Genomic DNA, 26,547 nt, shown 5'->3' on the forward strand with positions numbered 1-26,547 from the left:
AATGCATTGACCGTTGCTGGAGAAAAAGTGCAGCAGCAGAAAATGGGAGGTTGGTCGGATTTATGATGAGCACTATTTTTGAATAAGAGGAATGTATGTGTGCTTAGAAATAGTTTGATGCTGGAGAGTGTGTTTTCCACTTTGTTCAAGTGTTTATTTGCGCTTTTTCCCGCTTGTTGTCTGACAAACATGCGATTTTTGCTGGCGTAACAGTGCTCGTTGAGCAATATCCTGACATGCCCAGACTTGTTCTGTCTTATGATGCATGCTTTCCATCTACATGCTATTCTATTTTTTTTTCTCTTTTACAAGAAATATTCTTATTGAAGCACTGTCTTGACGATGTCGATAGTTCTGCCACGCCCTTGATCTAACCAGAAGCAGTGCTAGAACGATTTTTTATCATTTTGTAATTCAATTAGTTCAGAGAGTAACCGCAAGGAGGACAGGTGCATGACTTTATTCAGGAGGAACAAAGCGTCATTATTCAGTTATCTGCCTGGCTCTTGGATGGGACGGAGATGTCTCACTGAGCTCATCGTATTGAGCCATTGATGGTGTTACTTGTTAGAATATTTTGTTCTTTCCTGTATTCGTAAGTCTTATTTAGTAAGACTTCGGGATTGAAATGCTTAATTCCTACAATCACCTTTCATGCATGATGCTTTTCTGCAATAGTTTTTCTGTTTCCTATGCAGTCATTAAGTAGAATAAAGAAAATAATCTTGGGATAGTGAATCAATAACGCGTCCTTGAACCATGCAGCTGCATGCCTGGGTGATGACGTCACGCCGCGGCTTTACTGATCCCGGTGGACCTTGTCCAGAGCAGTTGGGTTGGGCATTAGTGAAAAAAAACAGTGTAGCCCTGAGGCAATAGCATGACATCATGACCAATGAGCAAGGCCCGCAGAGGGCACAGTGATTCACTCCTCTCTCTGCCACTAGCGAGTGTTGACGTGGCACACAGTAACTCTGTTCCTAGGAATTGTGTTGGCCCTTAGTGGAAAAGCGTAGCCTCGGTGGGATTCAGTTTGCCTCTGACAGGGTACGGATGTGTTGTTCGTCACTCGTGAATGATGTGCGCTTCCGTGGACGGATTCACGATTAGGAGTGGAGTTTGTGTTTTCCACTTTGTTTAAGTGCTTTCTCCGTGCTTGCTTTCGTTTGTTGTTAGCAGTCATGCAATTTTTCGTCAGGTGACAGTGCTCGTTGAGCAATATCGTGACACGCCCTGTTCTGTCTTATGATGTATGCTTTCTTTTTGTTGATGCTCTGTATATTTTTTTTGACAAGAAACGTTCTTGTTGATCATTCTTGTCTTGACGATGACAGTAGTGCTGACACATCCTTGATCTGGACATGAGTAGCACTGGCATGATTCTTAATTTCGCGATGAAATTAGTTCAGAAAGTAACCGCAATGGGGATAGATGTGTGACTTTATTCAGGAGGAAGGAAGCATCATTATTCAGTTCTGTGCCTGACTCTCGGATGGAACGGTTCTGCGCTCCATGTGACTGCTGTTGTGGTGGACAGGGGGGGTCCCCGAAATCCACCATGAAGAATAAACGTTTAAGAATAAAACATTCAAGAATAATCCGTTTAAAAAATACACGGTTAAAAATATTCTCCTAAAATAAACCGCTTACTATCCCCGCTTCGAGATCACCGTTTAATAATCCACCATGAAAAATAAACTTTCAAAATCCCCTCACCATCTAGCACGGAGGCGGACCGATTCCAATTTACGCCGGGTTATATCATGTTATGTTAGGTTAGTTTAGTTTGGTTTCGGTTAGTTTGGGATAGTTTAGGCTAGTTTGGTCCTTTGAAGTTGGGTTAAGCCCCTTGCTTGCAGTTCACCTTGATTTGGGCCATACCACATGACTCTAGCAACTGTAGTGTAGATTTGGGGGGATTCTGAAACCATTTATTTTTAACAATATATTCTTAACCGTGGATTCCTTAGCGTTTATATTTAAACGAGGATATTTCGGCGATTATTTTTGTGCGTTTATTTTTAAGCGTATATTCTGGGAGATATATTTTTAACAGTGGGTACTTAAGCGTGTATTTTTGAAAGATTATTTTTAATGGTTTCAAACGGGATACACGCGATGGACAGTGGGTTGATGGTGTTCGTGTTAGGATATTTTGTTCTTTCTTGGTTTTGGTAAGTCACATTGGGCTTAATTGCTGTGATCTGATTTCAGATGTTTTGTGCTTTTCTGCAATAGTTTTTCTGTTTTGTGCAATCATAGTGGGATAAAGAGAAAAACCATGGGATAGTGATTCAATAAATAATAGGTCTCCTGTGTAGAGCGCAGCTGTACGCATTCTTGAACCATGCAGCTGCATGCCTAGGACAGGAAGTAATGATGCCATGTTGTGGCCCCATTGCAGATGAACCTTGTCCCTAGGAGTTGCGTTCACCGTGTGAAAATAAGTGCTGTATCCTTGGGATAATGGGATGACATCACGACCAATGAGCAAGGCAAGCAGAGGGAGCAGGAATTAACTTCTCTCTTAGCCTCTCGCAGGTACGGTTATGTTACTTCTCACTCGTGGTCGCCACAAATGGCGCTAGGAGCGCGCGTCGGCGCAGAGTAAGCTAGAAGCGCGCGCGCTTCCCGTACCCGCCACCCGTAGAACAGCCCTTGCGTCAGTCGTGCGCTGGCTCTCGTGGAGAGAAGACGTGCGGTCGGTCGCTCCGCCACGTTAGTTGAGCCTTGGCTGTCGATGAGAGCGGACGCACTCCGCGCTCGCCGCGGGGGAAAGGTGAGTGATTTGCAGTAGCCGTTAGGCCTTCTCCCGATGTGTCTGGTCTTGACGCACTTCTACCTAGCTCTTCGCTCGTCTGAAGCCCTTTCCCCACATTACCAGTGTATGCACCATCCCGTGTGTAGATTTGATTAGCAGTGTTGCATCGCATTTTTACCCGCAGCTAATACTTTTTCTGTGTTCCACGTAAACCAACATGAGGCCAAGCACTGCGGTTAGGCCTAAGCACCCCGATTCCTAGCTCAGCGCTCATCTTAAGCCTTTTCTCTGCAGAGGAGCAGTGTTTTGTATGTGATCTCACATGTTTAGACTTGTTGTAGTGTTGCTATTTTTACCCGGCGCTAGTATTTTGTTGTTCCCTCTCTCTTTCGCACGTATCGATGTGACGGTGGGGCCATCTGGTGTGACGCCTGGAAACTTTCTTGCCACCTGTCTCTGCAACTGTCGTGCCCAACGATGTCGAGCCGCAAGCACCGGAGTGATTCTTTCAAGATGGTTTTCATTGATATTCAAATAAATTGTTTCTCTGTGTCTGCTCCCTTTCTATTTAGTTATTTTTTCAACCACCCGAGTTTGGCATAGAAAATCCACGACAAGTATTGCAGATAAAATGGTTAAAAAGCAAGCGAGCTGGTGGCTAAGATCCATGACGAAAACCCGAGACTGGGAAAAAGACGAAAAACAGACGACACAACACAAAGTCTCAAACACAGCTGTTTGAGACCTTGTGTTGTGTCGTCTGTTTTTCGTCTTTTTCCCAGTCTCGGGTTTTCGTCATCGTCATGAAGTATTGCAGTGAGTCGGATTTTGCACTATTTAAAATTGTAAAAATTTTAAATAATTTTAAAGTAAAAATGCAACACTTGCCGTACATTTTCTGCATAAAAAAGTTGGGTTGTATATTGACTACTTACAGTATGTTTAGAATAGGTCTACATTCGTTTTGTATGTGGCTGTATTTGCTGGACTTCCATGCACAGATAACATGACATTGGAAAATTTGGTTTGGTTTAGTAGATTTGGCTTGGATATTGTGCACATTCTTCTCAGCCGTTCGGGGCAACCCTTTGTGGTAGATGGGCGAACTGAGGTAAAGGTGGTACATAGCATGGGAGAGGCTGTGTAGGAGCGCGATGGAAAATACAATCCCAAGGGAACCGCCTGAAGGGGAGCGCCGAGGATGCGGTTCAAAGCCGCATAGAAATCCTCTAATTCAGCATTTTTGCAATCTTGCCACTCCTAAATAAGCGGTAGCCAAGTGGCGTGAGATATGTATAACAGGATTTTACAAGCTGTTTTATCCAACACTCATCAATCGCTTGGTGAGTGACGTTGATATCGTGGCTATTGGGGGTGCTTCTTATTTTACTCGGAGCGCACAGCAAAGGGTGTACTGTATTTACAATACGCGCAGTTTGACATGAGCCTGTTGTTGTGTAGGTCTCCCCGCTCCCATCGTGTGTCTGTATCCACAGAATGAGAGCAGACACTTACAAATGACGGCGAGGCGCCATGCAACGGCGAGGGTGCTCGAACTTGACAGCCTTTATCAGAAACCAGCATAGAGCTACGGTAGACCACATACATAGGATTTACCGCTCTGAAAATGCAAAGGCCAGAGAACAAAATCAGTGACATGTACGACAGGGCATACGGTGGTTATTCGATGTATGCTGGTCATTATTGCTGACCACTATGATACGAGCATGAATCATTGCTATTCGCTTTTTCAGTGCTGACAGCAGCATTTGCACACGGAGCATACAGGGAGTCAACAACACAGGAACCTGTCTGTGAGATTAGGGCCCTCTTTTGGCGAGATCCAGAGTGCCTGTTGACGGACGCTCCGAACCGTATTCTGCGCCACCATCTGTGACCGTGTAGTCCTACCTACACTGCCGCGCCAAAAATCGTGGCGCAAGGATTTCCACAAAGAGAATATGTTCCTCCTTCGGCTTTAAGGAAGGGAACATGCCAGACACGACCGTCCAGTAAAGGTGTCCAACACTATAGGAGAGAAGTTGGTGCAGCAGTCACCGCGCGAAACTTTGCAACACACCCATTGAGACTTTCGTTCTTGGAGCTGGGGTAAGTTAGGCATGCAGTATCACTACCAGACACCATACGATTCCAACGTTTTTCCTCTGGAGCAACCTCGTTTATCTAACAGTGCACCTTTGCTCACTTCAAAAGATGTGAAAGGACTCCAAGGACATCTTTCCTTTTGCCGGACGCGCCTTGTGCAGTCACTCTGATGGCTGGCCCGTCCGTGCTCTGTAGTTTGCTCTGCAGCACCTGAAAGGGAGACCTACCATTAGTAGTGTACGCCATCCTTCGTTACCATGGCTCAGCGACTGAGACGCAGTGCACGCTTTTAGTCACATGGCGACAAATGCACAAGGTCGAGTCAGGCTTGGTCACCCCATCACCTGTGGGAAGCTATCCCAGCTGAAGGTAAGAAAGACAGGTCCGACCAGCAAGCCCAACGAAAGAATGATTTATTCTGCACGGTCTGGCACTCAGGCGCGCTGCGTGGGCGGCGCCAGCTGACCGGCTTCGTCGTCGGCAATCACCACAGCTACCCCCCGCTCAGAGCATTGACAGTACAGGAAGGTTAGCATCGCGGTTAGCGGTTAGCATGGGGTACGGAATCTGTCCAGGTGACGTGCTTCACCGGCACGGACTTAGGAGATGCTGGAAAGCTGGGTCCGGAGAGGGTACAAACGCGAGGAGCGTTGTCGATGAAGGCAGGCTTTAGCCTGTCGATGGAGACAGATTCAGGCCGGCCGTAGTCGTCGATCACAAACGATTTGCGTGAACGGCGGAGAACCTTGTAAGGACCGGAATACGGAGGCTCAAGCGCGCGACGAAGGCGGTCCGTCCGAAGGAAGACGTGGGGCGTCGACGACAATTCAGAGGGCACGAAGGGAGCTGGTGATGCTACTGCTCGGGTCGGAGTGAACTGAAGCGTTGCGAAAGCTTGTCTGAGGCGGGCGAGGAAAGCAGATCGTCCGGCGGTCCGTGCAGGGAACGGATGAAGGTGCAAAGACGTCAGCGGGCAGGCGAAGAGGGGTCCCATATATCAGTTCCGTCGACGAACAGCAAAGATCGACATTAGCTGTCGCACGGCTGATGGACGGCAGGCTATCCGTCCAGCTCACACGGTCACCGTGGGTCATCACGGCTTGCTTGAGGTAACGGTGGAAACACTCCATCAGGCCGTTGCATGCCGGACGGTACGCGGAAGTGCGTATACGCTCGGTCTCGATGAGGCGCAGAAAAGCTGCGAAGAGGTAGCTCTCAAGCTGTGGTCCCCTATCTGTGATGACATCCTCTGGGACGCCAAAGCACGAAATCTAGGTGGACAGGAACGTGTACGCAACAGCCTCGGCAGTCGAGTCTTTCATGACAGGGGCTTCAGGCCAGCGGGTGAACCTGTCGACACAGGTCAACAGATAACGATGGCCCTGCGGTGAGGGTAGAGGCCCGACAATGTCAAGGTGGACCTTGCTGAACATGGAGCTGGGAGGCAGAAAGGTGGCAAGAGGAGACACGGTGTGCCTGTGGCATTTGCTCAGCTGGCAAGAACTGCAAGTGCGGACCGAACGACGGGTGTCCTGTCGTGCTCCGGGCCAAACAAACCATTGAAGAACGAACGCCGTAGAGGCGCGGACTCGAAGGTGTGCGAGGCCATGGAAGGAGTCAAAACCAGTCTTCCGCAAGGCAGCGAGAATTACTGGACGAAGCGCGGCATTGGTCGTGTCGCACAGGACGGGCCGCGGGCAGCCAGGCACGGGCAAATCTTTGGCAAGTTTGAGGCTTGTTGAATGACGGCTACGAAGGTGGGCGATCTCAGAGTCTTCAGATTGTGCATGGGCGATGGCGTCGGCGCTGAGGACTGTCGCTCTGGTCACAGCGTGAACACGACTCAAGGCGTCCTCTACAGCATTACTGGGCCCTTTGATATGGCGGATGTCAGTGGTGAATTCAGAGATATAAGCGAGGTGCTTAATCTCGCGAGGGCTGTACTTTGTGATGGCGGATGAGAAAGCGTCGACAAGTGGCTTATGTGGCGGTTGAAACGGTAAAACTTCTGCCCTCCAAGGAATGACGAAAATGGCGCACCGCAGAGTACGTCGCGACGGAGGCACTATACTTCCCGAAGGCACTACACTCCGTGGGGCTGAGCTTGCGTGAGAGGAACACGAGCGGCACGTGGATGCCGTTGACCTCTTGCTGCTGAGCCGCGCCAATAGCGTTATCCGAGTCGTTAGCAACGAGGGACGTGGGAGCGTCGTGCCGGGGATGGCTAAGCATTGTAGCGGAAGCCAAGGCATCCTTGACGGAGTCGAAGGCGGCTCGCAGGTCTTTTTTTCTAGGGTAAGGGTGCCGCGGGTGAGGAAGCTGGTTTGGTTTTCAGCAATTCTTCGAGGGGTCGAAGAAGTACCGCGGCGGACGGAATGAAACGTCTATAAAAATTGACGAGCCCAAGGAAACGGCGTAGCTGGTGGACAGAGGTTGGCAGAGGAAACTCCTTGATTGCCCGCACTTTTTGTATAACGGGGAAGATTCCGTCGGCGGAGAACTCCACCTCAGGCGCGCTGCGTGGGCGGCGCCAGTTGACCGTCTTCGTCGTCGGCAGTCACCGTACATCGATCAGCTTGCAGACTACGTTTAGTGGACACGGGAGACGTACGGTCTCGCCGATTCTAGCAGAGGTCGCGTGCTTTTTATTCAGCTCCATATTGTGCGAATCCTCGGTGGGCGAAATATTGAGGATAGCATAAATTTCGCAGTCACAACCGGCAGCACCCGACGATTGCGAGCGTACCTATACTTCCGACTACTGAATATTGTTCAGAGGCCGGGAATTGTCATCTTTAATAATTCAAACGTATCGGCTAATATATGCGGGTCTACGCGGGCCCCATCCTCAGAATGAGGCAACCTGGTAGGCACGAACCTATTTGACCCATTTACCCATTTTTAACCCTATTTAAATCGGTTAGTGCAGACCAAGTTGGCTCATTCTGATGATGGGGCCTTCATTTGATCCGAAACGTAAAGTTTTATTGTTCCTGTATATGTTAGCCGGTGCAGTAGATCCGATGTGAAGATCCAGACTTACTAAGCTCGGCAGGTGGGCTAGCGGGAGTTCTGTGTACGAATTTTAGCGAGCAGACAAGTCGAGTGTTGTTACGATATTTCACTTGGCAACTCTATCCTAGCAGGTCAGGCCCCCGATCTTGGCCCAGACTTTCACATAGCAAGCGTTTTCTGTTTCCATGACGTAATCAACCCGTAAACGAGCTTACTCGTAAATAACGCGTATGACGGTTTGATGTGTACTTTGTTGGTGCAGTAAATTTCTGCCTCTAGACGAAATAGTCACACAACCAGTATACCGCGCACGTTAAATATGGGGTGCCGTTTGATGAGCTTTATGGCACGTTAAAGAACCCTCAGGTGGGCAAAAGCAATCCACAGACCGACCGCTGTTGGATCGCTCATGATCTCAGTTGTCTCGCGACTTAAAAACCCAATTTATTAGTATACCGCGCACATGCAGCGCAGGAGCATATTTGAGAATTTCATTGTTTTTCGGAATACTTTTGATCTTGATTCCGGTATTACGCGACGCTCTGCGGCCGTGTCAATCCTTGGTTACCCTACCCAGGGCTATACTATACCCTTTACTTTTAGAGGTAAAAATACAGCGGGATAGCGCGTCTTTTGCGCAAATGACGAGGCAGCGATAAGGGCACAATATGGTGGCCCATAATATATTACGAAAATATCCCTCTGAAAGATGCATGTGTGTTTCTCACCTACACTCTCAGAGCAGAACTTCACTGCATATTACGTCGTACGCAAACCATTGGCACTGCTCGTATTGTTACCGTTTCCGATTCGAAGAGCGACGGGTGCGTAGGCCTTTTTGTAGCAATTTGGATATATGATAATTGCTACAAAAAGGCGTACGTCTTTCTCTTAAAATCAAAATCATTTCTGTCAGTGGTTGGGGCACAACGTGCTATGCGTGCCATTCAGTGCGGTGTGGTGCGCCGGTGCTGACAATGTATACTGTTTATAATCTCATATATGTATATCTAATGTATATCGCTTGTGATGTACAAGGTGATAAAACCAACGAATCGAACTACCAACCTCACTTTTTTGCTACAGAAATGTCAAGTCCTCCACGGAAAGCCGTAGCCAAGTACGCATAGTATAGCAACGGAAATACCCTTATGAAAATGCATTTTGTCTTTCTGCAGACTTCTTGTGGACTTCTTGTTTCCTGTCTTGACAGTGTGTTGACTTCGACTCCTTGTTTATCAAGTCAACAGGAATTGCTGTTGACATCATGTTGACAGTCTTTTGAAATACCTTATGTGTACCTTGTGTGGACAATGTACATAGGTGTCGTTGTTGACGCTTTGTGGACTTTCTGTGCACCTGTGTAATGAGTATTTATTTCGACCGTTTTATTTTATAGATGTATTTTGTATTATTAATTACCGCATTATCGGCCAGTAATGTCCCAGAGGTCGACCTCTGGGGGTACCGAGCATTTCCTAACGGGGTGGGGGGTGGCGGTATATATGTATAGAGGCATATTTGTGAATCTATTCATTGGGAGACAGGCTGTATGGGTAATATTAGCAATTTCAGGGTGAGTTCAAAAAAAAAAAAAAAAAACTCCTGGGAGGTAGACAGATCAGTGTTACCGTCTTTCCACTAAACAAAGCGGTATTTGAATCTGAACTTATGATCAAATGTAGCTTAAATGACACTTTGCCACATTTTAGCTGCACACTAAGGCTCTAAATACATTTTCGTTGGCTTTGGGAAGGCGCTTCCTCGTATTATTTATATTTCAGTTTATTATGCAATATATTTCCAACTTATACGACCACATGAGGATCATGCGCATGCGACAAGTTTGCTCCACATTTTGACTCTGCGCCGCCGTGCTTCACCCTCGCCCCTCGCCTCGTCACGAAGGAGTCATCGCCATTAGCATCATCGGAATGTCGTTGGAACCGTTGCAAGACGTTTGAACGGTCTCCGCGCTCGCTCGTCCATTTGTGAACAAAGGAGGCCGTGATTTTGCGTCGTATGGGGTAAGCTGTGTGATCGTAAGTGTGTGATTAAGCTTCACTTGTATTCACACCATGACCGTTGGCTTTTGTTGTTTGTTGGGAGCAGCGGCTGCAGTGTTGCGTCCCGTCAGGTAAGTGTACAAGTATCAGTTCGTGGCCGGTGTTGCTTCTGCTAATTTCATTCTCGTTGTTGCAGGCCATGAAAGAAGGAAGGAGGATATGATTTTGCGTCGTAATGGGTAAGCTGTGGGATCGGAGTGTGTGATTACGCTTCGCATGTATTCACACCATGACTGTTGTGCTGTAGGTTTTTGTTGTTTGTTCGGAGCAGCGGCTGCAGTGTTGCGTCCCGTCAGGTAAGTGTACACTTCGTGGATGGTGTTGATTCTGCTAATTTCATTTTCCTTCTTGCAGGCTCTACTTTGTTGAACACTAAGCTGGGTGAACCAACTTTGTTGTTGCTATGACCGTATTACTCAGTTTTACTCACTTGTGTTTGAACGTTACTAATTTGCGATTGCACGCCCTATTTCAGACACATATCTCTCCAGCGCTTCAGAGACGTCGCTGGCGCCGAAATTCTAGCTGTTTCACCGTGGGTCGCCAGCAGAACAGCAGATCACTGACTGTCAATTGTGCGACGCGACACTATGTGGCACGAAGGATGTGTACGTGTGAAATACGTAACTACTGTGTGCGCGGGATGTTTTGTATGATTGTGTCGACACTGGATACCACTTTCAAGGTATGCATTTTCGGAATAAAGTAGATACATATATAATTTTGCAGTACTTCATTTCGTGTATTTTATGCGTGTTGCGAGTAAGTGAACATATGCACTCTTAAAAATGAACTTCACCGCATAGCATGCTCCTAGCCGACCATCAACTCGAATGATATCGCTATGTGGCCTGATTTGTTCAAAACGGTAGGCGCACGGCTTTTTTGTGATACTTACGCTGTTCATAATTGTCACAAAAATGGCGTACACCTCCCGTTTTCAGGCAGATAACGATATTCGAGATGATGATTGGCCAGGAGTGTGCTATGCGGTGAAGTTCATTTCTAAGAGAGTGGAGTCACAGGAAGTCTACAAAAAGTCTTCATATCATACGCGGGATGGTGTTACCAGAATTATGTTGACAGTACACAGAAAGAAAACAAAGAATTCCACAGCTATTCTGTAGCCAAATGTCTACAGAAAGTTGAGGGCCATAAGTCAACAAGAAGTAAACATATGATGTAAACATGAAAGCAACACAAACTCTGAAGAATGTTTTCCATGTTGACCTTGGTCTGTAGAAAGTAAACAGAAACTAAACACCCATTTTCATAAGGGTAGTCGAAAAAAATAATGCTTTAGGCCTGCTTTAGCCCCACCTGCTTTGTAGAAGGGTAGAGTGTTGGGCTTGTTGGTATTCCATTGTAGTTTCAAAAGCGCAACTACACACGAACACATACAGAAAGACACACGAGCGAGTGTCTTTCTCCCTGTGTCCCTGCGTGGTTTTGAATCTACAATACAATGTCGCAAAAAAGCGCGCATGACAACACGTTCGGTAACAGGAGGAAGTGCTTGTGCCTTCGTTTGTTTTGCTTTGTTGTGATGAGGCGGTCTTTTGTTTTCTTTGTGATAAGACGGTCGTCACCAGCATCAATGTCAAAGGTAAAACAAGAGCCGGATCACTTCCTCCTCTCGTTGCACCATCCGCGCGCGCTTTTATGCGACAATCAAACAGGTTAAATTAAATGCTTTGCGTATTGATTTGGGTTGTGATCAAGTACAAAACCGTCAGGCCAGGGCGTGATTTTTTTCGACTATTTTTGTTCCTATTTTGATTTTTGTTGAGTCTGCAGTTATCCATGGTCGTAAGTTTTCAGAGTTGAAACCCTCCAACTGAAACCTCCTCTGGTGACGTGAAACACCCTGTGCAGTTGCATAGGCATTGTTTCTTTCGGCGAATTCGATTATTCTTTTCTAGCTGCATCGTCGTAACTCCCGAAAGATGGCAGCTCGGGAAAATCGAAAAATGACCGTATGGACGCGCCACCTGCCGCTATTTGCCGGCAAGACAATGCCCTCCGATGAGCCCGTCTGTACCAAAATTTAGGAAGACCCATTGGTGGATCCTTCAGAAATGCCCTCTCGTTCCTCTTTGTGCTTCCTTTCTATTCATTGATTGGTTTGATTACTGAACAAAGGGCGTATACGCCACAGGTCCGAAAATTGTGGTAAATGATTGAGAAGCATCTGCACTGCAGCAAACACGCGCAGCACATTGTGCATCCTAATTAGTTTCACCATTAAAGCCCCGCATAATTGGTTGCGTCGTCATATCCTCGAAGAATGGAAGCGTGATGATTTCGCTATGACGGGGAACAGAGGATGTTTAAGCCACAGGTTCGAAATGTGAGGTAAAAGATTGACGTTGATCTACGCCACGCACTTTCTGGAAGTGCTACGTTTCAACCATCCCCTTCTTGCCTTTAGTTACATTAGACGCCATTTCTGCAACAGAGGCGGCCTTTGCAAAGTGCGCAGAATCCCCATATGATCCATGTATCTTATACACAGAGTTCATCGTTTTAGGAATAAACTTGATTTTTCACGATAGTTCAAGAATTCGGCCCAACTTGTCGTTTTTGGTAAACCGGAAAAGTCAGCGAAGAGAGCTATTTTCGACAACGTATTTATCCTCCTTTTATTGTTCCCTCCTGCAGGAGTCCAAAACGAGCTTTTGTTGAGCTCTGGCAAGTGTCTAAATACCGCGGTCATTCACTATCACAGTTCCGAGTGCAAATATAAAGATTATTGTTTCTCGTCCCAGTGTCGCAGCAGTGGCTTGTTTTATATGCCTTTCGTTTCACCCGAAAATCCCCCGGTGACATATCAAACAGGAATGATAACGCCCGATTTCTCCCCGAATTCTCAACTTTTCCCTCCGGAATTTGAAAAATCATAAAACCCGAAAACGAAGAACTTAAGTTCACTCATTCATGTTCTGCGATCACTATTAAGTTCCTGGATGTGCAAGTTAAATTAAGTGATGGTATTCCCAACAGTATTTGTCCTTCAACACTTGCCACCAACGTCACACAAAATTGGCTATTCTCTGCAGTGAGGCTGTGAAATACAGGAAAATATGCCCAAACCACGCTGACCTGATCTTATCCAACAAAAACAAACTTTTCAAGACCGTCAATTCCCTCCCGACCTAGGCGAAGATGCATTACACTCTTAACTCGGTACCCTTTATTGTAACTTTCAGCAATGTGTAACTTTTATATAGACGTAGATTTCGAAATATCGTAGAGGTTACGTGTTCGTTACCTCTATTTAGAGGATGAACGCGACTTGTAACAAGACACTGGAGGAGCAACAGAGGTTACTTCAGAGATCAACGGAAATCCAATCGTCGTAACTTATAAATGTACCCTTTATAGGAATGTTGTAACTTCTAAACGAATTTCGCGTTTGAATTGCAAGGTAACCTGTATAAAAGGTACTGCTGTGTTGTCGTTGAAGCCGCACATTCAATCATTCAGTACGAGAGTTTCGGACCAATGTGCGTTACGTTATTGTGACTCTGCGTCAGTACGAACTGCGGATCGTGTTCAAAATTCTGGAACTTGGTATGTTCACTACAAAGTTTACGTAGTTACGTTTTTTGCTGGACAGTCTAGGAACACTAATCGCAGCACAGTCTCGCTCTTCAACACGGTTCAACGATTCAACACGGTGTGTACGTGTGTGTGTGCTGCGTCCGCTATTTGCTTAGTCCTTCGTCATCCTTGTGTTCTACTTCTTCGTTTGTTTCTGACTAACCATAGCCGCGTCGCTGATGTGTCATTCCGACATATCAGAAAGGAATAGAAATGTTTTCGGCGCACTGGAGAGGGAGTTGCTAAAACGTGAGGACTGTAAAGAGTAGGCCTCCTTGAAACTGAACGTCGTTCACCACAGTTGGACTGTTGGTATTGTGACGTCCTCGTGCTCTCGCCTCAGCTGTAGTTCCAGGTTTGAAAATTAAATAGATATGCTCCAGTTGAAATTTGTTGTGCATGCGAATCTGTAGATGTAGTGATCACTCGTTTTTCGCCACTGGATGCCTTTAGATAAATTACGTATATTAGAGCTATATGTTGCGAATGACAGTATGCGTTCTGCACTGATGAGAGCTCATTTTGAGCACCATTTGTTCTGTAGCGTCTGCGAAGTGGCTGGAGTCTTAGAGACAGTCATGCCTGTGCAACTGTAACTTTTACGTCAGAGTGGCTTTTACGAGACAGTAACCTCTATGTATAGGTGATCTGCGTAACGTCTATAGAGGGTATTGCCCATAGGTTACAAGGTAACTTCTGAAATAGAGGGTCCCTTTACTAGAAGGTACCACATTTAGAGTGTAGACAAGGCTGGCAAAATTTGAAAAACCTACCAAATGGTACCTTAAACTGAACCGTAACATTCGCTAGAAATATCCCACATGTTAATCATATACCGAATCGCTAAGAAAGCATCCCATTTCAGTCCAAACGCACAAAGGAAATTTTCCTGAACCGCCGCGTGCCAGCTACAGGAGTGTACGCACCTAGATCGCAAGTAGCCGGAACCAGAAAATTCACTTAAGAGGCTGTCACCAATGCAACGGTCTGAGATGCTAGGTTTGTAAATGATTGCAAACGACCCAATCAGACAAGAGCTCAAAGTTCGGTTTTACGCCAAAATCAACGCTGATGTAGATTGCAAATCCCCAACTTCTACTTGCCAATCACAGTACATACTAAAACGTCTTTTAGAATTAGATTCAATAACCACCGGTCGGGTGTGACGAAAAACCAAATTTTCCAGTTTCGTGCCATTTCAGCGAGCACGACCATTCAGGACTTATCAATTTTTCTTCACAACCGATCGATCTCGGGAATCATACCTTACAACCCGACAACAACGGAAATCATAACTTATATCTTGTGAACTATTTGGATGTCTATTTAGGTGTCCTTTTCTTTCTTTTTTTTTCGTTTGAGATGGAGTCCTGACAACGCCCCCTCCCTAACTCGATGACACCACCCAGACTTGACACAGCATTCCCGGACTTCACCTACTGACAGTCGCCAGGTGGCGAAGCCCTCCTGGTTCTAGACACGACACGCACGTGTCAAAGCTCCAAGCAACGTCGACGTAGCTTTCAACGTTGCAAGCACGCGCGTTCCCTGGAACAGTTATCGACGCTACCGGTTCGTACTCCCGATGAGACACGTTCTTTTTACCTTGTCTCCCATGCACTTATTACTACAGCTTCATTGCAGGTTCGTGAGTCTGTGTGTTCGTCCAGTGTTTTCACTCAAACTAAAGGCAATGTTAACATCAAAACTGACGCTTTTGCGCTCCCATTCCACACGTACTATCGAACCTCTCCATGGACTTCTCACACCGACACCTATGCGTGGGCATTTCCTTCTGAAGCTCAAGGTCAGATATTCTATCAAAACCAGGAACAATGCATTGCTTCAATCGAAGGCAGCAAGTACGCAGGTCTGTGAATGAAGACTGTTGTGCACAGACTTGAAATGGAAAGTGCGATAGTGCAATAAAATTCCATCCATTACATATTTGTGCCTCGTGTGTTTAGGTTCTATGAAATGTACCGGACAATCTACCGGTCAAAGGATATACCTTTCCTTTTAGTACTCTGCAGGTACGGTACCTTATGTACAGCGTACCATACGGAATGAAACTGGTGAATACTGTACCTCATACGACACACGTACCTCATACGACATGTAACGTTAAACACTGTACCTGATGCTTCGCGTATCTGATACTGTGCGTAATGTTCTTATACTCTGAACCGTCTATTGGCTGTACCCTCCACGCAGTGAAGCTTATAAAGGTACCTTATAAGAGCTATTCCGCTGAGCAGAGGAGGAACTGTACATTTAGCAGTGGTCTTCATGTATTACTGCTGCGGTCATTAAGCGTGAAAGGAAGGCTGCACAATATGTTCACTCTACTTTTATCGTGTGCTATGTAATCTTTTTCAAGTTCTGTCAAACGAGCGCGTAATGCTATCATATAGTGGGGTAAATGGCAGTGGATGAATGCAGGAAGGAAACTGCCATGTTCTCAGCTTTCGCCGACGTACTGTGTCAGCCATGTTGTATTAATTTGGGACATGTTCATTCATGTTTATGTTCATGTGAGCAGCTGTTACACAATGAGTTCTAACATAGCTCGTGTGTGTTTGTCTTTTCTACCACTGTCCTTGGTTTCCCTCCCTGAAGCTACACATGTCAGGGATAGGTTTCAGAACCAGTAGTTCCAGCCAAGAATTGCTTTTTAGGGGGTCATCACGCTGTCAGATGAAACATATGGACAGGACAGGACATGAATTGCGTAGCTTCATACAAATACTACTACTACGACGTAAGAGTGGTTTCAAATCTAGCTTTCTTGTGTTCCTGGCATTATCGCACAAGATGTAGTATCCACCATAATCCTTTATTTGGGGGTACGTGCCCGTTACGGGGGGATACGCTCATTGGGGGGTACGTGCAGTGCAATTAACAGATGCTATTTATAAATCTGTGGTTCGTACTGCGTTGAAATGGGGTAGTTTGTATCTGAGAGCCATAGTGAAACAGGCAGCCAAGGGCAGACTTTTGATGCCCTCCAGAAACTTGGCAACACATTGCAGGGACTCTGGATGCTGCCTAAATTCCAGAACACAGAGATCAAAGCTGCATTTAAGCAAGTGGTTAGAGAAATCCAAGACAGTTGCATGTGAAAGCAGTCCGCTGTGTTGGATTTGCTTCTGTCCGAGATACGTTATCTCAAATGAGACACACGGGCACACTCGGAATGATATTGTCACGCGTAATAGGCGAGCGTGAGAGGACGAAGACGTTCTCTGGCACGGGTGGCGGTCTCTTCCTCTCGTGCTGGCCCGATAATAAACAGACTGAGTCACCTCCGTTTCTCTTAACATTTGGTGGAGGTGCGATTCCTTCCCCACGGCTTGCCCAATACGTTACAGCCGTCGCCTTCGCGGCTTGTCTCCTGACACCACCATGCCGGCTGATGCCAATGGTCAGTCCATGCCAACCAGCGCTTCCGCGAACTATGTCTTCTCTAGGCGGGATAGAGAAGCCTCGACTTTTGCTGGAAAACGAGGCGAAGACCCCACCACCTGGCTCGAAGAATATGAAAGAGTCAGTGACGTCAATATGTGGGACGACTCGTTTCGCCTCGCCAATGTCATCTTTTATCTGGCGGGAACAGCAAAGGTGTGGTTTGAAAACCATGAAGACTCCATCACGTCCTGGGATGCATTTAAAACCCAGCTATCGGCCATATTTGGAAACGCTCAGTTCCAAAAAAAGGACACCGAAGGTTTACTTGCCACTCGGGCCCAGCAGCCCCAGGAGACCTGCACAGACTACATCGAAAACGTCCTGAAGCTCTGTCGAATCAGCAATCCCGCAATGTCACAAGAAGAAAAGGTAGGCCACCTGTTAAAAGGCATTGCAGAAGACGTATTTAATTTTCTTTCGGTGCGGAACGTAACCACTGTCGAAGCGCTAGAGACGGAAACACGCAAGTTCGAGGCGATGCGGCGAAATCGTATACGAAGCCCGGCCTTCGAGCGCCTGCCTAACGTTCACAACATCGCCGCTGTGAATCAGTGCGGTCCTGACCTGGAGGCCATGGTGCGTACCGTCATTCGTCAAGAATTACAAGCACTCTTCCGCAACCAACACGGTACCCCTTCCCCTTTGCCGAATATCCGACAAGTTGTGAATGAAGAAATGCGTGAGTTTGGAGCCGACATCAGTCCCCATATCACCCACAACCAAGAGCTACCGTCTCCAGGCCCATTTCCGCAACAGCAACCTCGACCACCTGCCTGGCAGCCCCCAACGTCAATTCCTGTCCAATCGAGCTTCCTGGTCCCTATGCCACAATATCAGTCCTTTCCTCCTAACGGCCCTTGGACCCATTCTGCATACTACCCATCATATGGAAACTACAGGAGGTCCGGTACTTACGGACGCACTCCCGACGACCGCCCCATTTGCTTTGGATGTGGACGTGTAGGTCACATTCGGAAGTACTGCCGCTCCTCTCCGCCTAAGCCTTGGAATACTCTGAACCCACGTGAAGACGCTTGGTATGACGCTACAGCTTTTGGAGGCATTTCGGGAAACCCGTCGTCCACTTCTCGCAGCATGCCACGACGTCGGTCCCGCTCTCCACCGCCGCCCTCGCCTGCTCCCTACCGACCTACTTCTCCGTCACCGTCACGGCGCTCTCGGTCCCCAGCGGGAAACCGAAAGCGACCTTCGGGGGCCGGGCCGCTACAAGTATTGACCAGGAAGTGCCCCTCAGCAACGTGCTTCGCATGTCCAAGAACATTGTTGATATCCACTTTGACGGTACCCACATTCATGCTCTCATTGACACAGGCGCATCGGTTAGCGTGATCAGTGATCGGCTGCGGAGAAAGTTGAACAAGGTTGTGACCCCATGGACCAGTTCTTGCCTTCGAGGCGTTAATGCGCACTTATTGGACCCAATAGGACTTTGCACAGCACGTATCACCATCTCATGGCACGTCGTACCCGCACAGTTTGTCATTCTGGAACACTGCTCCCATGATATCATTCTAGGAATACATTTCCTGCGTGCACACCGAGCCCTCATTAATTGTGCTTCGGACGAGGTGGAAATATCGCCATTTTCTAATCTGGAATACGAAAGCGACTTTAAGCGCGCAGGTTGTGATGTATACCAGCTCACTCTCGACAGTACTACCGTGCTTCCCGCACAGGCGGCTCTCTGTGTACAAGCATCATCATCCCTTATGGCCGCACAGACGAACCCTCAAGACGTTATTACTGAACCAAATGATCGCCTCATGCTCCAAAAAGGGATTGTATCTCCCCGCAGCCTAGTGACGCTGGCAAACGGCTCAACTTCTCTTTGGCTCGTTAACCCAGGCTTCTCTCCACAAACGCTTCCTAAGGGCGTAACAGTCGCTTCATTTACAATGCCGATATTCTGCGCCGATGTCACCTGTCTCTCTGACGACTTACCTCCAGCTACATCACCGCCTCCTGACCCAGCTGAGGATATACTCTCGGAGCGCCTTCTGTCCATGATCGACGGTGCGCTCGACGACGAGAACCGAGTGAAAATTATGCGACTTCTGCATCCCTACGGTACTATCTTTGACTTCGAGAAGAGGCCCCTGAGACACACATCCGTCGTCAAACATTCTATCGACACTGAGAGTCAGGGTCCCATAAGACAGAAGCCGTATCGAGTGTCCTTCGCTGAACGCCAGGTCATTCAAAAAGAAGTCGATGAGATGTTGAAAGGCGACATTATCCAGCCCTCTTGCAGTCCCTGGGCTGCACCAGTTGTTTTAGTACGCAAGAAAGATAACTCATGGCGCTTTTGTGTCGACTACAGAAAACTCAATAAGATCACTAAGCGGGATACCAATCCGATGCCACGTATTGACGACGCACTCGATTCCCTACAAAATGCAAAATACTTTTCCTCGATCGATATGCGATCTGGATACTGGCAAATTGAAGTGGACCCTAGGGACTGTGAAAAAACAGCTTTCGTCACTCCCGATGGGCTTTACGAGTTCAAAGTAATGCCGTTTGGTTTGTGCAACGCGCCAGCTACCTTCGAGCGAATGGTCGACAACGTCCTTGGCAATTTGAAATGGACCGCTTGCCTCTGCTACTTAGACGACATCGTTGTGTTCGGATCTACGATTCATGAGCACAATGCGCGTCTCGGCCAAGTTCTTAATTGCATGCGTGGCGCCAACCTCACGCTGAACAGTAAGAAGTGCCGGTTCGGTTCACAAGAACTCACGATCCTCGGCCATGTCGTGTCTGCCGACGGTATTCGGCCTGCCCTAAGAAGATAGCCGCAGTTGCAGAATTTCCCTGTCCAACCACTGTTAAGTCTTTGCGGAGTTTTCTTGGGTTATGCTCTTATTTCCGCAGGTTCATCAAGGACTTCGCGAAAAAAGCACACCCCCTTCATGCCCTTTTAAAAAAAGGCTCATTGTACAGTTGGACTTACGAGCACGAGAGCTCCTTCCAGATCCTCAAACGCGAACTTTCTTCCGCCCCTTTACTACGGCACTTCAACCCAGACAAACCAACGGAACTTCACACGGATGCTAGTGGAGTGGGACTCGGTGCAGTTCTGGCTCAACGCTGGGAGAACGTAGAACACCCGGTTGCCTTCGCGAGTCGATCCCTGACTGGCCCGGAGACGAACTACAGTGTTACTGAGAAAGAATGTTTGGCTGTTGTCTGGGCGGTTACAAAACTCAGACCCTACGTATATGGACGACATTTTACGGTTGTCACTGACCATCACGCGCTCTGTTGGTTGGTCAACATTAAGTATCCCTCTGGGAGGCTCGCTCGTTGGGCCCTTCAGCTTCAAGAATACGACTTTGATGTCAGGTATCGAGCAGGACTCAAACATCAAGATGCGGATGCACTGTCACGGTCCCCCCTACCAGCTTGCGGAAGCAGCGGAACGGTCTCATTCATTGACAACCTCGATCTATGCACAGAACAAGCCCGTGACCCTGATCTGATGGAAGTGATTACCATCCTTTCTAGTGGTGAGCCCGTGACAAAGCAGCAAGCATCACTGGTGCGAAATTTCGTCCTTCGTGACAACATACTTTATAAGCAGAACTTTAACCCTTTCGGCCGACCGTATTTGTTGGTTATTCCCCGCCACCTGCGAAAACCGCTCTTGCAGCACTTTCACGATGACCCCAGTGCCGGACATCTTGGATTTGCCCGGACGTACGGCCGCGTCACCAGTCGTTTCTTCTGGCCAGGCATGCGACGATTCGTTTCCAATTATATCCGCACCTGCCTAGAATGTCAACGTCGCAAACACCCGCCGACTGCCCCTCAAGGTCTCCTGCAGCCCATCCCGTCGCCCCCAGCCCCATTCCACCGTGTTGGAGTTGACCTGTTGGGACCGTTCCCCTCGTCTTCTGAAGGGAAAAAGTGGATCATAGTCTGCATTGACCATCACACCCGTTACGCCGAAACGTCCGCTCTTGTTTCCTCAACGGCACCAGACGTCGCCAATTTTCTGCTGCATCAGGTCATTCTTCGCCATGGTGCCCCTCGTGAAATCTTAACTGATCGTGGAGCTGTCTTCTCGTCCACAGTCATTTCCGAACTCTTGCGTGCATGCAACACTGTCCATCGGACGACTACTTCATATCACCCTCAATGTAACGGCCTCACGGAGAGACTGAATCGGACGCTATGTGATATGTTGTCCATGTACGTGGACGCCTCTCATTCCAACTGGGACCATGTCCTCCCGTATGTCACCTACGCGTATAACACCTCCCGGCAAGACACTACTACTTTTTCTCCGTTCTTTCTGCTATACGCCCGGGAATGCGAGACCATGCTGGATACAGTGCTTCCGTATGCTCCTGACCACTGCCCCACCGACTATGTCACTGAGATTCTGGTCAGGGCTGAAGAGTCGCGGCAACTTGCACGCACATATGTGCTGCTTTCCCAGGATAAGCAGAAGACCCGCTACGACTTAACGCACACGCCCGCTCTATTCGCGACGGGGCAATTGGTATGGATCTGGAAACCGGAACGGAAGGTTGGCCTGGCGGAAAAATTGCTCCGTCGCTATTTCGGCCCTTACGAGGTTGTAAAGCAGACCTCAGCTGTCAATTACGTCGTCGTTCCCACAAGCGCATCTCCTCCCTGCCGTCGCCGTCAGCGTAAAGTCGAAGAGGTGGTACATGTCTCCCGGATGAAACCTTACAGCGCCCCACTGCCGCCGTGATCAGGATGATCACACGCCTCAGCGGGGGGGTATTGTCACGGGTAATAGGCGAGCGTGAGAGGACGAAGACGTTCTCTGGCACGGGTGGCGGTCTCTTCCTCTCGTGCTGGCCCGATAATAAACAGACTGAGTCACCTCCGTTTCTCTTAACAATACTATAGGGCTGCCTGTGAAATAGAATGAGGAGAGGGGGAATATACGAGGGGTGTTCAAGTAAAACCGGGACTTTGTCTCCTGTGCGTAGAAATGGCTCACGCTACTTCTTTTTCGTCATTTTCACACGCGACAGGCCTCCGCGTTCCCCACATGGTGAACCAAAGTTTGTGCAAAACAGAAAACACGTGCTGGACAAGATGGCCGACAACGAGGTGAGCGCGCACATCGAACAGCGAATTGTCATGAAGTTTCTCGTGAATGAAGGCGTAAAGTCATCTGAAATTCACAGAAGACTTCAGGCTCAGTATGGCCACGATTCACTTAACCGCAGCAAAGCGTTTGACCGTTCTCCGTGTTTGACCGGCACAGAAGACTGGAAGCTAAGGTACGGTTTCGACACTGAACGGCAGTCATTCATTGATCGGATCATCACGAGCGATGAAACGTGGGTGCACCATTTCACTCCTGAGTCCAAACGCACCGGGCAGCCACCGGAAGCATCCGGGCTCGCCAGCTCCTAAGAAATTCCGAAGCACCCCGTCTGCGGGTAAGGTTATGGCCGCGGTTTTCTGGGGCAAGGCTGGCGTTGTTCATGTTGATTTTCTGTCCCGCGGACCCATTATTAATAGTGCATATAACTGCCAGGTTCTCAGGGGTGTGCATAAGGCGCTGAAGCAAAAGCGGCCGGGCCTCATCACAAAAAGAATCCTCCTCCTACACAACAATGCACGACCGCATACCGCGCATCTCACAACACGCACCTTACAGGAACTTGGCTGGGAGTTACTGCCACATCCTCCTTACCCTACAGACCTCGCCCCTAGCGATTTCCATCTCTTCGGGCCACTGAAGGCGTTCTTTGGGGGCCGTCACTTCAGCTGCAACGAGGAGGTCAGGAATGCGGTCCGATCATGGCTGCTACAAGGATTTCTACGCTGCTGGCATCGAAGCCTTTGTGAAACGCTGGGACAAGTGCATTAGTGCAGCTGGAGATTACGTTGAAAAATAAAACTAATTTCTCGCCTGTAACTTCTTTTTTACTTTTGCGAAAAATGAAGAGTCTCGGTTTGGCTTCACCCTGTCTCTTGTCTGTTATTCTGTTGGTTAAATTGTCATTTGTTGAGCAGCATATATGTATATATTCCAGAGTCTGCTAATAAATATATCAGTTTAGAGCTAGCAGTCGCATTGGAGCTGTCTCATCCTGTCTTTGGCTGCTTGTGTTTCACTATGGCCATGTTTGCTATTGCAAAAAACAAAAACAAAAAGAGCATAGAAAAACACGAAAACAGCAACCTGGAAACCTGCCTGTTCTAGTGCTCACATGGATGCAATGCAGTGAGGTAACATGTTTCATGCATGAACTGTACATAGTAGTACACCTCACAATGGCAACGGAAGATGTTTCTTGGAGCTGGGACTACATTGTTTTTTTTAGCTTTGATTGCGCAGCCTATTCCTATTATTGGAGGTACGTGATTCCCCCTTTTTAAGATACTAAGATACTTTAAGATGTTGATGTTGTGCAGTGTGTTAATTTTGAAACTGTACTGTGCTGAGGTACAAAGAGTCATATCTGCAATACATAGGAATAATTTGTAAGTACTTTCCTTGTTGACATCTATATTTGCACCAGGTCCCAACATTTTTGATTGATGGAAAATTGTAATAAAGATATTTACTTGACTGCCAAACCATACACAAATGTCTTTTCTAGTGAGACAGAAATGTGGAAAAGTTAAAGAGGCACAATGATGGTAGAGTCTAGCATTTTTCCATTGCCACTTCACTTGCCACTTCACATATATTCACTGTTATTCGTGTGCACATGTACACTTCACCGCATAGCACGCTCCACGCCAACCACCATCTCGAATGATATCGTCATCTGCCCTGATTTGTGTAAAACGGGGGGCGTACGCCTTTTTTGTGACACTTGTGCTGTTTATAAATGTCACTAAAAAGGTGTACGCCTCCCGTTTTCAACAAATCAGGACAGATAACGATATCATTCGAGATGGTAGTTACCTATGAGCGTGCTATGCGGTGCGTGCGTGCGGTGCGGTTTTTAAGAGTGTAGTTCTCAGTCTGGAAAAAAAGTGCTTCCAAGCGCTTTTCCAAGTAAGGCCCGTAGAAACAGTCACAAACTGTCATTCTTCCAGCACACTTGCCACCATTTTTGCCACACAGGAGGCGCTGGCCAATGGCAAGTATAGTCCCGTATAGTATTTCCCATTAGCGCAAAAGGTACAATGAACTGAAAGGTATAGAATATATAGAATTTAGTGACAAAAGCTGCATGAAGACGCTTTAAAGGGACAGTCTGGACCCCTAGATGTGAAGTACATAGGCCTCATCAGATGATTCCTTATTCTTTCCGAGCCACCATGCAAAATATTTCGTTTATGATTCGGCTCCTAGAATTTGTAATGCAATTTTCAACTTACATATTTTGCCCCCGACTGAAAGCTGCACTTGGACAGTCGTCACGCTAGGAGCGTTCTCTTCCGGCTTTAGTGGCGTCTGCTCGGCTCCTCTCGGCGGGCTGTGTGTTCTTTGTGCGTCGCCGTTCTCGGTTTCCGTACATTCAACTTTCAATACGAATAGCATTCCTACTTTTTATTAACAGTGACTGGTTACCGCATACGTGGCGGTGTATGTTGAGCGATGAAGCATATGTGTTCCTTAGTGCGTCGTGAGAACAAGAACGAAAACACAACGTCCGTGTCATTTTTCGGGTTTGCGGAGATCGAACCCCTAAAACAGTTGGGGCAGCAATGCAGTATTCACCACCCTGGATAAAAGCTCGGTGCAGTACCTCGTTCTCGTCAGATTTGGCCTACACATCATAAACATTTGTCAGGCGCGTCTTTCAGAGTTACAGTAGACCCGCATAGAAAATATTAGAAGCTACATAGTTAGGAATAAGTTAGTAAACAAATCGCCAATCCCAACTGGGTAAAGTCTCACCTGAAAATCTCACTTTGCACCTCAAACAAGCGCCGGGTGTTGTTGTGTCGTCTTACACAATTATGACGTCGCGAACAGCGACGTGACGTCACGGAGAAACCGAAACCGGATATGGGTTAACCATGGGATTTAATTCGGGGATTCTAAAACGGGGAAGCTTTCACCCTTTCTATTTTACGTGGATGATATACGTGTGGAGCACAATCGAATGGAGTCTCAATCTGAATACCCCCCAGAGGGCCGGAGTGTCGCTTTAAAGGTCAGCTACGCCGATGTCCCCATGTGTTAAAACGGTTGTGATATTCAGAACGAGCATATCCAACTGCCCCCGAAACACACCTTCGTTTCTCAATTTTGCCTTCCTATTACGAAAATTAATTAATCAAAGAAACCAAAACAAGCCATGAGCGCAGCCATTTTTGTGACGTAGATGGGAAAAACCTGCTCCATCTACGTAGATAGAGAATCGTGCTTCTGATTGGATGAAAGCTGAGGCTTTCTCCGACTTCCCTGGCGTCTTCTCCCTTTTGCGAGGAAATCCAGTTATGGCCGCCGGCTACAATGAGCGTTTCATCCGAGGTAATCCCGAGAGCTATTGAACGATGGAAACAACTGCGAACTCACCTCAACAACATTTTCGGCATGAAATTGTGATTATGTGTTCGAGAGCTTCGCAGTTCAACCGTTCAGCTGGCATTCACGTCAACCTGTTTGCTGCTTTTACTACAAGTGCAGGAATGGGAGGGGTTGAGCAACAACGTGAGACTTGGTGGTCGTTTGAGCATATACCTGCAGAGGACTGGTCTTCAAAGAAAGAAGACCGTATATCTGCCCATGCACATCGTGCGATTGCCAGGCTCAGTGTTACACAAATACATATATTGTGCAGCATCATAGCGTGACCGCAATGAACGACGTAGGAATTATCGTGACCATTCGAACTGCATTCGTTCAACCATTCGTCGGTTATATGAAAGTGGTCATTAGAGTTGCCCGGGACAAAAAGTGTTGGATGTAGTTTTGCAGTGTGTTGTTTATCTCGTAGAGCGCCTCGCGGCATGTAGATCGAGAGCCCTTATACGTATTTTTTGCATGTTTACTTGAGTGTGCGCATTGTTGTATACCACAGGCCATATTTCATTCATAATAGTTTCGCAAATAAACACGTACGGGTCGATCTCATACTGCTTTTGTGTTAGGCATAGTGTCTTCAGATCAGGATATATGTATCCTGTTTGCTGGGCCCAACAGGTGTTATTAAGGGTAGTGCAATATTTCCCACTTCTTGGACCATGCTAACATTGCCAGAATAAGGAACATTACACTGTGCTCTGTATTCCACACTCAGTTGTCTCGCGAGGTAAACCCCCAATTATTATATTGTGTGCTCCACATGTTCAACCAGGCAGCACTTCCCATACCCTAATTTTTTTAAACATGTGCTTAAAATTGTAGAAGTGCCACTCAAGTAACTTTGCCACCAAAGTAGTCAGTGACAAAAGGTATATGTACATATGACAAAAGGTATATGGTTGATGCTGTCCCCTGCCTTGTACGGAGCACTTAGTAGCAAAATAGACAGTCCAAATGTTCTCCTTGTCCACAAATGCGCTGTCAAGACTGAAAGACCCTTATCAAAATGGGGAAGCCCAGGCTTG

General features: G+C 47.3%; 1 protein-coding gene and 1 long non-coding RNA gene across 4 annotated transcripts in view; one reads left to right on the forward strand and one right to left on the reverse strand.

Moving 5' to 3' along the window:
* LOC135371418 (uncharacterized) overlaps positions 1–26,547 on the reverse strand; it is a 147,421-nt gene that overhangs the window by 17,747 nt on the left and 103,127 nt on the right. The window contains exons 10-11 of one of the 3 annotated variants that reach the window (XM_064605477.1): positions 4,968–5,077; positions 4,277–4,382 (exon numbers count right to left, since the gene is read on the reverse strand). The exons of 1 other annotated variant lie outside the window; for it this stretch is intronic. In XM_064605477.1, the coding sequence (XP_064461547.1) occupies positions 4,277–4,382; positions 4,968–5,077 (216 nt within the window). The remainder of the gene's footprint in view (positions 1–4,276; positions 4,383–4,967; positions 5,078–26,547) is intronic. One more of the 3 variants, XM_064605479.1, reaches the window with a different exon arrangement.
* Positions 9,614–10,495, forward strand: LOC135371426 (uncharacterized). The gene is made up of 6 exons (XR_010415610.1): positions 9,614–9,909; positions 9,995–10,019; positions 10,085–10,127; positions 10,196–10,244; positions 10,303–10,329; positions 10,424–10,495. It is a non-coding gene; the product is annotated as an uncharacterized LOC135371426 (long non-coding RNA).

Source organism: Ornithodoros turicata, unplaced genomic scaffold (assembly GCF_037126465.1).
Source record: "Ornithodoros turicata isolate Travis unplaced genomic scaffold, ASM3712646v1 Chromosome11, whole genome shotgun sequence".
In the NCBI taxonomy this organism is placed as follows: Eukaryota; Metazoa; Arthropoda; class Arachnida; order Ixodida; family Argasidae; genus Ornithodoros; species Ornithodoros turicata.